General features: G+C 42.7%; 1 protein-coding gene across 2 annotated transcripts in view; it reads right to left on the reverse strand.

The window, feature by feature from the left end:
* VEGFC (vascular endothelial growth factor C) overlaps nucleotides 1-15,699 on the reverse strand; it is a 418,203-nt gene that overhangs the window by 36,548 nt on the left and 365,956 nt on the right. The window contains exons 4-5 of one of the 2 annotated variants that reach the window (XM_085641867.1): nucleotides 14,381-14,532; nucleotides 2,282-2,391 (exon numbers count right to left, since the gene is read on the reverse strand). In XM_085641867.1, the coding sequence (XP_085497993.1) occupies nucleotides 2,282-2,391; nucleotides 14,381-14,532 (262 nt within the window). The remainder of the gene's footprint in view (nucleotides 1-2,281; nucleotides 2,392-14,380; nucleotides 14,533-15,699) is intronic. The other variant, XM_085641868.1, reaches the window with a different exon arrangement.

Here is a 15,699-nt window from a genome sequence, read left to right on the forward strand (position 1 = left end):
CTAACAACATAATATAATGTCCCTCATTCATCAATGCTCATACCTTTTACCCCATCAATTATCCCTTTGTTTACTAAAATTCCTCATACAGCATTACCATTTTCAAATCTCCAAACTGCTCACCCATGTGATCCATGCTCCTAGTCCCAAGCACTTGCCCAGACTTCCCTGGCACCCAGAAGCATATCGCATGGTCCCTGTTTCTGGTTACCCATGGTCACACAGCACAATGTCATGGACCTTGTAGTCTCAAAACCTGGACTGCATCTTGCTGATGAAAAGCCACACCTGCAATGCCCTCAGTAGTGCCAGTGAGTAGGTTGTTGGAGCAAGCCTATGTTTGAGTACCTGTATGTCTGCATATGTAAATGTGCATTTACACCTCTGTTTATCTACATGTGTGCCTGTTTTTGTTTTGTTTGTTTATCTATGTTCCTATCCACTGATGTTTGTACCGGTCTCAATGTGTGTATGGCTTGTGAAGGCACACTTCTATTTGTGTGCGATTGTTAGATCTGTCAGCCTTAGAGGAGTCTTCCCCCAAACGTATTGCCTACTTACCTACAGTTTTTTAGATTTATTTTTTGTTGGCCTTTGGACTCTGTGCACTTTACCACTGTTAACCAGTGTTAAAGTGCTTTTGCACACTCCCGTAAACAGAGTTTGATGAGTATATACCTAAGTGGCATATTTATTTACTCATAAGTCCCTTGTAGAGTGGTAACGGCTAGGGTGGTCGACCTTGAATCTGGGGAACTGGGTTCGAGTCTCGGCAATGGAGCTCAACATCCTGTGATTCTAGGCAAATCACTTAATCTCCCCTTGCCGAACCAAAATAAATGTGTCCTCATGTAATGCAACTGGTGCTTTGTAAAGCACTCTGATACCCGATTCGGGACAAGTTTGCGCTATATAAACCTCTGTAAAAAAAAAAATGGTAAAGTGAGATTTGTCATTACAATTCTGAACATGCCACGTTTACAAGATTTGCATTTTCCTGCCCTGTGCCCTGTTGTGCCTGTAGCCTGGCCTGGGTCACATGACTGGGTGTAACTGACAGTTAGACTTTGTGGATTCCTCCCAGACAGTCACCCAATAGAGGGATTAGGTGTGCCGGAATGTGCCATCTGCTGGCAGGATGGGGGTCAGACATGAGCACAACCTCACTTACACCTGAATAGTCTGTGCCTGCCTACACACAAAGGACTTAATGAACCTGCATTGTCACTGCAGCCTGCTTGGAGTCAGGAAATTCCATGAACTTCAAATAACCTTTCCAGAAGCTCCTTCCACTTTCCAGAAGAGGGCACAAAGGTGCCCAGATTGCCAAGTTACAAACTGAGGACTTAGACAAAATTTGGCCAGAAAGTGCTCTGAGAACTAGGAGGATACCAGGACTAACCTACTCGCCTATATTTTCACTTTATTGCTGTTTGTGTGCTGCATAAACACTTTACACATTGCCTCTAAGTTAAGTCTGACTGCTTTTTGTGCCAAGCTACCCAAGGTTAAGCACAGGTTAATTTAGTGACTTTTTGTGGTTAACTCTGCAAAGGACTGTGGCTGTAGTTTGACCAGGGCTTACACCCTAGTCCACAAAAAACTCAATTTCTCGCAGTCATTGTCTGTTTTGTGTGTGTTGGTATGTTTCTCTCTTTATTTGCGTGTCTTATGTCGAGTGTTTGTACATGTATATGTGTGCATGCATGAATTTGCTTGCTTGTGTGTACATGCTGAGTGTGTCTGTCTACTTACGTGTGTATCTATGTTGCCTTGGGTGTTTCTCGATCTATGGGTGTTTGTGTGTCTATGCATCTGTGTGTATATAACTACACACGCATGCCTGTATATATATATCTCCATATGTGTACATGCATCTGCCTATGTGTGCATCTGTCTGCCTCCTTTATTCTGTATATCGCTCTCTGTGCTTGGGTGACTAGTGTGTATGTGTGTGTGCGGGTGTGTGTGTGTGCATTTGTGTGTGTGTGTGTATTTTAGTGTGTTTAGTTTATCCATTACATCAGACACAACTACCAATGATGTCACGGTTAAAAAACATTCAAATGACGACTTATCATCACAGTTTAAAAAACATAATTTTACCTTAAAATTAAAAAATTGTGACATAATCCTTCACCATACAAACTAAATAGACATATTAACCGAGAATTCACCTGCCAATAAATTAAGTATTTACAATTAATTCACATAGTGCAGATTTTAATATGAAAATGCAAGCAAGATTTTAAGAACTGCATTTCTTTAAAGGTGTGCTTACCCGGGTCTCCAGTGTGAGAAGGAAATCCAAAGCTATCCTGCATTATACATTTGCAAACCTGATTACTCCAGATATGATTCTTTGGACAGGTTTTGTTTCCAGCGTGACATCTGCAAATTAGATCCACAATTCATTTAGAGCATAAGCACATAATTTAAGACTCAAAATCTCATTCTCCTTCTACTCCGTGATTTGTAATTGATAGGTTTCAGAATTAGGTACACACTTTAGTTCACAAGTATAAATCCAAGCAAGGAAACTCAGTATCAAGCTTTCATCTCTACAAGTGATCTCCAGTGGCTGAGATTAATTCAAACATTTCTTCCTCCAGTTTGTTTTTTGGAGTCTAAGTGCAATAGGTATGCTCTGATGTGGGCCAGGTGCTCACTGTACCATTGAACTCAAGGTGCACCTCACTGACAAGTCAATGTCAATCCAGGGTTGTTTGTGTTTTTCCATTAAGTGGGGGCCTGGACTGGTTTTCGAGCTGGATTGTTCCTAATGGAGCAGGGCCTTTGTTTAGAGCAGTACAGTGTGTCAAAAACGATGGACTGGAATACATTGTGAGTAATCCCCAATAGCTGAGATTTATTTAAGCTTTTCTTCTGTCTTTTTCTTGTTTGTTTCATCTTTCCAATCTCAACAAGATGAGAGTAATGTAATGCTTGGATAATAACTAGAGTGTAAAGAGGAATTACAGCAGCTGTTGTTTGTTTAAGGAATTCCTTAACAGTGTGACATCACTAAGTTTGCTCATTGTAGTGAATTAGGGAGAGGTTTAAAATTCACTACGTATAATGCTTGTACAGCTCACAGCTACAGCAGGGTCACCAACTGCAATTTCATTTTAGGTATTTATTAATTTACTATTTACGAGTCAAGTTCCGTGTTGTACATAAAACTCTGACTAAATTACGGGCAGTTTATTTCCTCATCTGTTGTGCATCAGCTTGACCTGTGTTACTATCCATGTGCTATGCCTCCTCACTTTAACATAAATAGGGGCAAACTGAGCCAGCATAAATTCCATGTTGCTCAAGAGATTAAACATTAATTGTTAGAAAAGGGGGTCTCTAGTTGGAAAGGGTTTGCACCTTTGTTCAAGTAGGGACCCTTCTTCCTAGTCAGGGGAAGGGGGATGCACTTCTAAAATAACCCCTGCTCACCACCTTGGTAGCTTGGCACGAGCAGACAGGCTTATCTTAGAGGCAGTGTGTAAAGTATTTGTGAACACATACAGTAATACAGTTAAAACACTACAAATGGACACCAAGCCAGTTTAGAAAAATAAGTAATCTTTATCTAAACCAAAACAAGACCAAAACGACACAAATCCACAATACAGTACTAAAAATACGATTCTTAAAAGGTAGAAACAGTTCTGTTCAAGTTGGAAACAGGCAATGCGTCGCTTTTCACAGTTCTTACAGTTTTCAGTCCTGCAACAATCTCCAGAACTCCAGAACACTGGCAGGCACCTCTCGGCAGGTCAGAACTCCCAGCAAAGAAGTTCAGGGGGACTGGGAGTGGAGTCTTTGTGTCCCTGAGAATTCAGAACAGGAGGGAAGCTCCATTTCAAGCCCTTGGAGATCTTCCACAAGCAGGGGACACATCAAATAGCAAAGTCCTTCTCCTTTCCTTGGCAGAAAGAAGCCACTGCAGGCCAACCCCAGACAGCAAACAGAACAGGGGCAGTACTCTTCCTCAGTTTCTCCAGCTCTTCTCCTTGGGAAAGGTTCCTCTTGTTTCTCAGTAGTGATCTAAAGGTCTGGGGTCTGGGCCCCTCTTTTTATAATACAAAATCCGCTGTTCTCTGTGGCAGAGAAGCTCTTTGCCCAGCCAAAACCAGTTCTGTCCTCTCTGGTGTAGCTTCCTGGCAGGAGGTGGAGACAGCATTGTACAAGGCAGACCTGTCCCATACAGGTGTGAAAGAAATCTCCTACCCCTACTCTGAATGCAACCCAGGTCAATTCGGCCCAGCTCTGACTCACCCTGTAAAGGCAGGACACACTCCCCCCCCCCATGTGGCTATCTGAACAGAATGCACATCCCCAGTCCCTGTCACTCCAAAGCCAGCCAGTCAATACACAACCTAGCAGAGGCACACCGGATGGTTAGGCAAGAAAATACCTACTTTCTAAAAGTGGTATTTTCAAACCCAGAATGTACAAACACCCTCACTAAAAGATGCATCTTAACATTCTGAGTTCAGGCATATTATACTTTACTTTCCTATCTTGTTCCCATGGGCAGTAACACTCATAAGATGTTATGAGCAAACTCCCAAGTGTATCCTATGGGACAGATAGCCTTAAAATAGTGAAAAACGAAATTGGCAGTATTTCACTATCAGGAAATGCCAAACACATCAGGGCATGTCCTACCTTTCACAAACAATGCACCTTGCCCACAGGGTACCTTAGGGGTGACTCACATGTAAAAAAAGGAAAGGTTAGGGCCTGGCAAGTGGGTGCACTTGCCAGGTCGACATGGCAGTACTAGACTGCACACAGGCATCCCAATGGCAGGCCTGAGACCTTGTTGCAAGGCTGCTTGTGCAGGTGGCACAAACAGTGCTGCAACCCCACTAGCATCAATTGATTTACAGGCCCTGGGCACACATAGTGCACACTACTAGGGTCTGACTCGTAAATCAAATATGCAAATCATGGAATCATCAATCCATAACAACAATTTACAAAGGGAGCACTTGCACTTTGGCACTGAACAGCAGTGGCAAAGTGCCCAAAGCTTCTAGACCAGCAAAATGAATTCCATCACACTGTAAAAATACAGGAGGCAAAGGCAAAAATACTGGGGAAACCCATGTCAATGATGCCAGGTCTAACATTAATATACTTGCTCATATTGTTTGGATGTTTAGCAGTGGTGGCTCCTCCGCTAAGATGGAGGAGCATTGCCCACTGCTCTTATAGCAGTGAAAAAGGCAAAAATAAAATAATAACGTTATTATCCTTTTATTTTTCATCGCTGCAGGCCTGCATTCAGGTGGGCGGGTCTGGTGGCTCAGGGAGGAGGATTGGTTTGTGACACTAAGGGGCTTATAACGATGTTGAGTGGGTGCCGTTGCAGAAACCAGACCGACCAACCAGCCGGTCAACGGTCCCGAAAACCTAATTACGATTGCATACTCACATTTACCTGTGGGAGCATGTGCTACAGCCGTAAACCGGAGGTTATGTTCATCCCTGCACCGCGTGGCTTTTCATGGCGGAAAGCTTGGCATGGAAAGCCTGCTTGAAACCGAGCACCACAATCTGGACTGCGTAAAACGCCGTCCCTATGGATTACAGGCCGGTCTCCTTGAGCCTATCAGAAGACAGCCAGAATGATTGGCCAGTTTCACTTCCAACTGCCCAAATTGTAAGTAGGCGGTCGGAAAGCCTCCAACCTAAGGTAGGAGGCTTTCCATCCGAGATCGTAATCGGTTCGTAAGTGCACATGACTGCTTGGCCAGCCGTCTTGGGCTGGCCAAACAGCATGCGCACTTGCATTGCCCCCACCAGTCTGTAATGCACAGCCTGGTGGGGAACATGCACAGGCTCCTTGTCACCATCTGACCACTGATCCACAGCACTTAGACCAATCACAATGCCGTGGATCGATTGGCTTAGGGGGCCTTCCCCACCACCCCCATTCCCTACCAGCCACCAATAAGGTTTAATCCATCTAGTTATATTCTTCTTTGACAACACAATGTATTTAGTCCTGTCTATTTTTTATGGTGTTTTTATACGTTATTGTTTCACATTGCTGACACTTTGTAGCATCTGAAAGGTCAGAGAAAGGCAGAACAATTTGTGAGAATTAATTACATTATGTGTTTGACATTGAGTAGGTGTACGCATGTTAATACATGTTGTAGATGTTGCTTAATACTTTTGTGTGCCATATATACATTTGGATTTCTAAAATGGTCAGCCCATGCATGTGCACTGTATTTTGTCACTTTGTCACTAAACCTTATTGGCAGCGAAAATCACGTAGTTGAACAACATGATGGTATCTATTGCCAAATAGCTTCTAAAATCCACAACAATGGAGACTATACTGAGATGTGATTTTTATGGCAAAGTATTATTGTTTCACTTTAAGTTATATTGTCCTGTAATGGGGCACCGGGGGCCATATTACAGAAGTGCATTGGGCGCAACAGGTGTTTGCAGCCAGTGTGTGTGTAATAAACGCTTGTGTGGCCCCTTCTGCAATACCAAGAGTGCTGGCGTTCATGTAGTGCCAGCACTATCATTAGAGGGTGCTCCCGCCAGTAGTACCGAAGTGGGCGTAGAGGCAAACGTGCTTTTAGGAGGCACACTGAAGGGGGGCATAAGAAGGTAGCCCACTTTAAGTGCAGCTCCTAAAGGCAGCCCTATGGAGGAATCATAGGGGCTCCCCTGGACCCCGCAGACATCCCCTTGCAGACGGGTGCAGTCCCTCACTGCACCCACCTACACAGGGATTTCTCTTCCCTCTTAAAAGTGCAGACGGGTTGCAGCCTGCACAGAGAAACACCGAGCATCTTTTAAATAGCTGCTCCATATTTCACTTGAATGCGCTGCCCCCAAGGCAGTGCAAGTTCTCGGCTGCCCTGGGGGCAGCGCATTCACCATACTAGGGCACACTTTACCTGTTTGCACCCGGTGCACCTGCTTGAAGGTGCACCGGGGTGCAAACAGCAAAAGTGCACCATACCTGTAATGGGGCAACAGGTTTTACACTCTGCTGGGGAGTAGCCCCCTAATTTTAAAAGTTTTAATTAAGTGAAAAGGGGGCCTTTTACGTAACATAGAACCAGTGCCACAGTTACAATGACACATATACTTATATATATATCGATATTGCTTTCCATGTGCAAATAGACATGTTCACAACAGTGCTTAATTTGTAAAATAATAAGTGCCAAGGCCCTGACCAGGAGGCCACGGCAGCTTGCACCACCCATTGCCCCATCACCGTTGCCAATGACAGTACCAAAACAACTACTAACCATCTCTCTCGCCTGTAAGTGCATGAGTTCAGATTATTTCAGGTCCCCAAAGCTGAAGAAATGGCTGTGGAGGCAGGCATTAGTATTTTCTAATGTATATTGTATTCATAAACAACCGTTGTTCTGCTCATCTCTAAATTAGATGAGCAGAGCCACCATGTGGCCAAGTGTCATAAGTGTGGTGATGACAATTAAGTGCCGATACCCAGCACCAGAATCCAATTAAGCGCCCGTCCCTAGTACAAGAAACCTCTGCTCAATTTAAGCACTGAGTTTCAAACATGGTTCAGTTGCGATGTATTGATTAGGATTAGCTTGATCAAGGTTCTGGGTACTTGGGCTCTATTATTAATCATGACATTTTATAATAATAGTTTGCCTTTTACCCAATGTAAAGGTATTCAATGTATCGATCAATCCAAACACAGGATTTGCAGACAATACATGTGTCAGCAGTGATTTTTTAAATAGATTGCCTTCTTGCTAGCAAAAACAGAACTTTAAACATAACCTATCATTCATCCTAAACCAATAATACATTCATCAGTGTGTGAATAATGCTGTAGACACATGCGCACTGGCACACCTCACCCAATTTACTATGCTAATCCCAAATTCAAATATTCCTCTTTCAAGGCAGTTAAGGTTATGAACTCCATTGTAACCCATAAATGTTTTTGGCCGGTTTATTTTTAAACTTCATTTTGTATTAAAAAGAAAAAGTGTTACTTGACAAATGGGAAAATGTTTGGAAACTGTTTCTCTCTGTTGTTAAAATAAACACTGAGAGTAACCATGAATATTTCAAATCGTCATATTGTAGAGACATACTGGTGTACTGCAATGCAGTTCCATGTTTTTCTTGAAATGTTTAGAAAACCGCAAATGTTTGAATTGTAACAGATAAACCAACTTTTATTTTTCAATGTTATTTTTCTGGTTTCAAAAGATGATATGTCAGACTTGGCTTTAGCAACCACAGACTTGACGCTCAATGCATAAAAAAAAGAGAAAAGCTACATTTGAAAGGGCTGGGAAGGGGGAATGCCTTGCGAGAAATCAGACTTGCCAGAGAGTTGGCACTGGAATCATTCTCTGGAGAGATACATATGCAGAGACAAGTTCTGCATTATCAGGCGCCCCTTTTCTGCCTCAATATCCTCATTTAAAGTGAACTGCAATTTAACCCTTAGTTGGAAAATCACATTTACCCGGAATACTACTGAAATGTATTATATGTACATTAGATATATTAAATGTAAACATTTCATAGCTGTAAACTAACATTCTTGCTTTGAATTTCTCGATGCAAGCATAATGTGATGAGTCTTTGGTCAGAGGGAGGTAAAGACTTTTATTCCCCATAATCAGATTTCCCAAGACTCAAATGTATCTATTATGGATGAGCTGTGCAACAGGCTCTCTAAGACACCCAGACGTGCCTTCCTTGGCATAGCTTGGTTGAGCTCAAGCCTTAACTGTGCAGGAAATGCTGAGGAATTCAAGAAATAAGGGTATGCAATTCAAAACAGTTAAGGTATAAAAGACATGATTCCCAGGCACAGGGAATTCCAAAAGTAGGAATGTATTGAAAGAAGTATGGCACTGGTTAGGAGTTGATAGGCAAATCGGGTGTAGTAAAATCACACACATTTTACTATTAGGGGATTAAAAATCATCCGTTGATCTAGAAAAATCACTCCATTATAATTATTTGCCAGATACTGTGGTAGCAATGTTACAAGGGTAATTTTATTGCTCCCAATTTTATTGGATGATTTTTCCAGCTGGCAAAACCGATGGAAAATACACACTTGTAGAAACCCCTAATTGACAAGAGATGACACTAGCAAACAGGAAATATGTAATCTAAAGTGTCAACATGATTTGAAGTACGTAGGAGAGTAGTCTCACCGCTGGCCCTACATTTTGGAGGAGATACTTGCTGCATTATTTGCTTTTTGGCATATAACTGTGAAACAAAGAGTTCTTGGCAGCCATTCTGTGGATTCCACTTTAAACAGAAAACCATTCATCTCTATTTCTATTTCCACCAATACTATGGCTCCTGAATGAGTAAGAAAATATAAATTCAGTGACTCTGAAATGCAGGTACTGGCAGGGGAGGCGGTAAGTGAAGAGCCCGGTAAGCGCCTAGCTGATAAGGCATTTTCTGCAGAAAACAAAAACACTAGATTCATGAAATGGAAACAAATCACTGCTTAAATTAATACAGTCTCATTCCATCCAAGGACTGCAGAAGATTGTAAGAATTGTTATCAAAATTCGAACCGTCATATTCAGGATTTGATGACCAAACACAGATGAGAGCCTGGAAACCAGAGGAGGTCCACCTCCAGAACTGAAGCCCGCAAGGTGGGATAAAGTCCGGTTGATAATCAACCTTGCCAGCAATGAGGGCATTGAAGGAAGAGCAGAGGAGCTTGGAAAGTGTTGCATTCATATGCTTACCACTTATCTGCTTTCTCAAATAAGGAATAGCTATCATTATCCAAATATCACATGACATCAAAAGAGTGTCTCAATTTATTATTTAATTATATCCAGCTTCTTCTTAACATTAGGCAAATTATGACACATGGAAATTATTTCACTTTAAATAAATTATGTGTAAGTAGGATTACATGAAATATTAAAAAATATCCCCATACTCTTTGCAGTGGAAAGATGAGCAGCCCTCAGCCAGCTATGTCTCCCCACCAACACCAGCAAGAAGCCCTCAAGGCCTTTCGGGGAAAAAACCTTTAGAGACCAGTGATTCAAAATACCTATCCACGCCTTCAGTTTCTGTGAGCACTGCATGTGCGTTCCCAACTCTACCCACAGCAATCACAACATCTGACTCATCTGGTCTACCTCCAATTAAACATACCTAAGCTTCCTGTGTATCAGTGACCACATCAGCAGCAAATACCGTTGTAACCTCTGTGAGTGACAGCAGTGGTCAGCCGCAGGATGCCATTATTGAATCTGAGATATCATCTGGGGTCTCAACAAATATAACTATGTCCTTGGCAACACCTGTCCTTTCGGTATCAATTCCACACAGTATTACTGAACTGCTAGAAGTGAAACAGGAAGAGAAGGAAGAGAATGTACCACTGGCAGAACAAAAGGGCCAACATTGAGTGGAGACCATTATCAGAGGTTGTTGAACACCCTTTGGCAACTGGGGACATCTATCAATGGTAACCACCACCAGTGGAGACAATCAAACCCTAGAACAAATACCTAGATGAGTGGCAGTGATGTAATCCAGTCATGTCATCCTGCACGCTCTATCACAAGACTGTATAAGTACTATCCAGGCCCTGGATACACACTCACAAACTGTCTCTGAATCCGTATGGCAGCCAATGAGATATCTACAACAAGAACCAAGATCTTCTGTGAATGTGATATCTGGTTTGTGCAAAGGCAGCCTGTAATCGATCTGGCTAATCAGAGGGCCAAAACCCAAAGGGGATGATGGACGGAGTGTTGAACAATGCAAACACTCACCCCCAGTCAACTAATCTGGGTTTAATCCATCATCATTCTTTAGCTCACTCCGTCACCCCAGTTCAGACATGGCCATATGCAAATCAGTCTGAGCCTGTGCCTCAAGAGAACAGTCCAGCCTGAACTGCCAAGCCATGACTTCCCTGGACCAGAAACAAGCATCCTGGGTCCGGTTTCGGGTTCATAACCCTCCTCAGCCAGGCTATCTTGAATCCAGTGGCAAAGTGAGCAAGGGATCCACGTCTGGGCATACCCTGCCAACTTAGGGCAAACAAAGCAAAACCAAATGGGGTGATTGACGGAGTGTTGAACAATGCAAACACTCACCCCCAGTCAACTGATCTGGGTTTAATCCATCATCATTCTTTAGCTCACTCCGCTACCCCAGTTCAGACATGGCCATATGCAAATCAGTCTGACCCTGTGCCTCATGGGAACAGTCCAGCCCGAACTGCCAAACCATGGCTTCCCTGGACCAGAAACAAGCATCCTGGATCCGGTTTCGGGTTCATAACCCTCATCAGCCAGGCTATCTTGAATCCAGTGGCAAAGTGAGCAAGGGTCCCACGTCTGGGCATGCCCTGCCAACTTAGGGTGAACAAAGCAAAACCAAAGGGGATGGTTGACGGAGTGTTGAACAATGCAAACACTCACCCCTAGTCAACTGATCTGGGTTTAATCCCTCATTATTCTTTAGCTCACTCCGCCACCCCAGTTCAGACATGGCCATATGCAAATCAGTCTGACCCTGTGCCTCATGGGAACAGTCCAGTCCGAACTGCCAAGCCATTTCTTCCTTGGACCGGAAACAAGCTTCCTGGGACCCGTTTCGGGTTCATAACCCTCGTCAGCCAGGCTATCTTGAATCCAGTGGCAAAGTGAGCAAGGGACCCACGTCTGGGCATACCCTGCCAACTTAGGGCGAACAAAGCAAAACCAAAGGGGATGATGGATAATCAGAGAACCAACAGAAGATCTATCAGTTGACTGAATCAAGCTGTTTGACAGTTTAGCACCATGCTTGGAGTGGTATAGTTCTTGGTCCTGATTCACAGAAGTAATCTGAGACAAAATCCTAAACTTATTACTTTTGGTATTCACAGAAGGCATTTAGTAGTAGTAAAGTTAGGATTTTGTCTTAAGTCTGTCTAAAGTCTGTCTTAAGTCTGTCCTAAATTTGTCTTAAGTTTGTCTTAAGTCTGTCGTAGGTCTGTCTTAAGTCTGTCCTAAGTTTGTCTTAAGTTTGTCTTAAGTCAAACTTAAGTCAAACTTAAGCCAAAATCCTAACTTTACTACTGCTAAATGCCTTCTGTGAATACCAAAAGTAGTAAGTTTAGGATTTTGTCTCAGATAAGTTCTGTGAATCTGCCCCCTTTTCTCTATGTTCCATTGATTCAGAAACATGTGCATTTCAAGAGGGAATCATGGCATAAGCAACTAGTGCACAAATGGGACGACCTACAAGCAGTCCTCCCAGACATTCTCCTCCCCCTCTACTACTTTAGCATCATTCCAACAGGTATCTCCAGTATGTCCTTGAAGGAGGACTGCCTGTACAGTACAACTTCCTGACCCTACCTTTCCCTCTGCTTTAGAAAATTGCAACTTATCTGAGATGGCTATAGACAGGTAATTACTTTATATACATAAACATTATAAAAATGTTGTCTGTTTAAAATATTAATATTTCTGATAAGAGGAGGTATTGTTTTGGTTTGCATCACAATCAAAATAAATAGATTGTTTTTAACCCCTTCCATGCTGCGCAGATTCCGCCGCTGTGCTGACGGAATCTTGCGCGGGCGTGGTCATGACGGAACGGTTCCGTCATGAGCACAGCTCAACCGTGGCTCATGACGGAACCGTTCCGTCATGAGCACCGAAGGGGTTAAATGAGTTTTGGTTTTCATGAGAAGAAAATAATTTGTGAGAAGTAATTGTTGACAAATGTGTGTTCTTATATGAGGAGTATAAAGATGTTGATGATAGTCCTGTTCTGCTACATGTTCCTGGCCATCATCATTTTGCTATGCAGGTTGGTCAAGACTGTGTTTATGTTGCAGTGGCACAGGCAAATGTCTACACATACAAATGTCATGCAGCACTGGTAGCATTTACTTTTAGGAAAGTGATTCGCTATGTCAAAATTATAACTAATGTACACATTTCCTATCCTAGAAAAATTAAAAAGTTAGGGTATGACATCCTGTAAAGATGCCTTCCCAAACTTCAACATCACCCTTCAGAGACAGAACGTAGCAGAACAAGAAGTGTAGTTGTTTAATGATGCTTGTGAAAAAAACCAGTCACAATATGCAACATTAAAACTGTGTACTATGTATTAAATCATGTTTATTGTCTTATCTACTTTAGAAAAATGTACCACCTGCTCCAGGCAGGAGGTAAATGTAGGTGCCAATTCTTCATGAGGGAAAGCTTTACCTCACACCTTGTAACATCACTTATCCTTGCCTGCATGCAATTTAGCGCATGGTAATATGGCACCCGGTTGCCTCAGTCAGGTTTTTTGCACGTGATTTTACAGCAATGTAAAATCGCATGCTAAAACGAATAGGGGAAACTGGTAATCTGACACAGCAAAATGAATGCATAACTCCATGCAGTAATTTCGCTCCACCTGTCTCACAATCGGGGCCTTTCACGAAGTACAATGAAACAGAAATACCCAAAACGAGGGGAAATAGTCTTAACTGTTTAGGACTTACCTAAGGGTACCTCCATGTAAATATTATCCTATGGATCCATCACTCCCCCAGACCACATTCTTGTCTCATTACTTACTATTTGAGGTAATGTGCCTCCATGACAGTGCTCCCTTTAAGGTGCTTTAAAAACTCTTCTTTAAATAACTTCTCCCCTGCAATCCTGAGGTAGAGTCAATAAAAGGGTCAACATTCAAAACACCCAACCAACTTCCTGCTTTCTGTATTGTTGCCTTTCTCCTTGAGGGATGGGTTTCTCTTTCATATGAGCCCTATGCAGGCTCTTCTGCTCCTCCTCCTCACCGGAGCTTAGCATTTGGCAGGACTATCGGTCCCTCTCCAGCAGAGAGGGCGTCTATGCAGTATGCACTTGCTAGAGGGACTGCATGACTGCTGTTGATTGCTGCCCCCCTTGGTCCAGCTTAGCCTGGCAGCCTGTTTTCTTTGACCTTGCCTTACTGGACAGGCTGCCAGTTTCTTCCCTCCACTCCCTGGCACTTCTTGCGGTCCCATTCCCGGAAAGCACTTTGTTCCTAGCAGACACTTTTCCTCACCTCTGGGCTTCTGTTTTTCTCCCCAGATGTTTCCAGTTTATCAATGAGTGCAACATAGAATTCCAAAGTAATGGCTCATCTGAGCTCCAGGGATGAAAAGCCTGACCGATAAAGTTATGTGTCACGGAATGAACTTCAGTCTGGGGTGATGCATTTCAGAGTTTACATGAAGGAACTGAGGAGTGGCCCGACCTACTAGGGACTGAATCTATGTAAAACTTAAAAGTTAATTAATCACGTCCTAAACCAAAAATAGCAGACATACATTCAGAGACATGCAGTGGATACTTACTGTGAATGGGTGGCTGGCAAAGAGCGGCGTATGATCGAATGCACTTGTCGGTAAACATCCAGTTTGGACATGCATCGGCAAGATGTATGATTGGCAAAACTGATTGTTACTGGTTTAGGTCCCTGAGAGAGAGGAATTGTAATCTCAAATAACTAGGAATAGAAAAACAACACATTCTGTTATTACAATGGAATCAATGCATTCTTGTTTTGACATTAAACATGAAAACTGCAGTTTGAACAGGTGCAATATCACGATTGTGGAGCACATTACTAATGTTCATGCTGTAACAATACTATTCAAAGCAGTAGCACAGGGAATGAATTGCAACACATTAACAATTCATGAAGTAGATGAAAGCAAAGATGCATTTAGTTGGACGTCGTACTAGGGGCCTGATTACAAGTAGTGCAGGATGGTATCCCCGGGAGCGATCCAGCCCCCTTCGTTTACAATTAGCCCAGTGTTCTCACACCTAGATTCTTTGGGTGCAGGAAGAAAGATCCATTTTTATCAGATGTAAGATCTGGTCAGTAAAATCACAAGTAGATCAGGCTGTGGTTGTGGCACAAGTGCAGCCGGTCCAATCTCCTGTCGGACTCCCTTCCTACAGCACATGGGGAGAATAGAATGCTCCCCCCGCCGGTCCACAGCTTGTCTGACACCCTCCCCAGCCACCCTGCATAGAGTCTCCTCTCCCTTTACTACCTACTCAAAGAAAGTGGTAAATGGGAGAGCTGTATACTATGGAATTGGAACTTCTGTACGTAATTTGACCCAGAAACATCAGCCCTGCATAGTAATTACTCACTCTGTGAAGATTAACTCAGAATTTCATGGTATTGGTATGGTGTTTCCACAAAGTACTGTTTTTTTTAGGTGTGGTGTTTGCATCCTACCAGTACTGACAAATTCAGAATTGGGCCCGAAGTAGCTGCCTTAGGCTGAATATTTTGTAAATGATTTAGGAATAAAGAAAAATAACAATCCAACATAACATAACATAGCATAACATAACATAATTCAACATAACACAGAACATCTCTACCTTCAAAAACATAATACTCTGCACCACTGCATAACATGACACAATCGTTTTGTACTAATTTAATGGTAAATCCTTTCAGTGGCAGATATTATCAAATTTCGCTTAAAAGAAGCTCCTGAACAAAAAACCATAGAGGCACTTTTTGAAAATAGCCAGGATATTTCTAGATGCAGTGCTGGCCTAGAAGGGTAGTTGCATGCTCAAGATGAAAAAAGGAAAAGTAGAACTTTTCTGAACAATAACAAGAGTAATGATATTCTGGTTGCCTTGA

This window comes from Triturus cristatus, chromosome 2_2, assembly GCF_964204655.1.
Source record: "Triturus cristatus chromosome 2_2, aTriCri1.1, whole genome shotgun sequence".
NCBI lineage: Eukaryota > Metazoa > Chordata > Amphibia > Caudata > Salamandridae > Triturus > Triturus cristatus.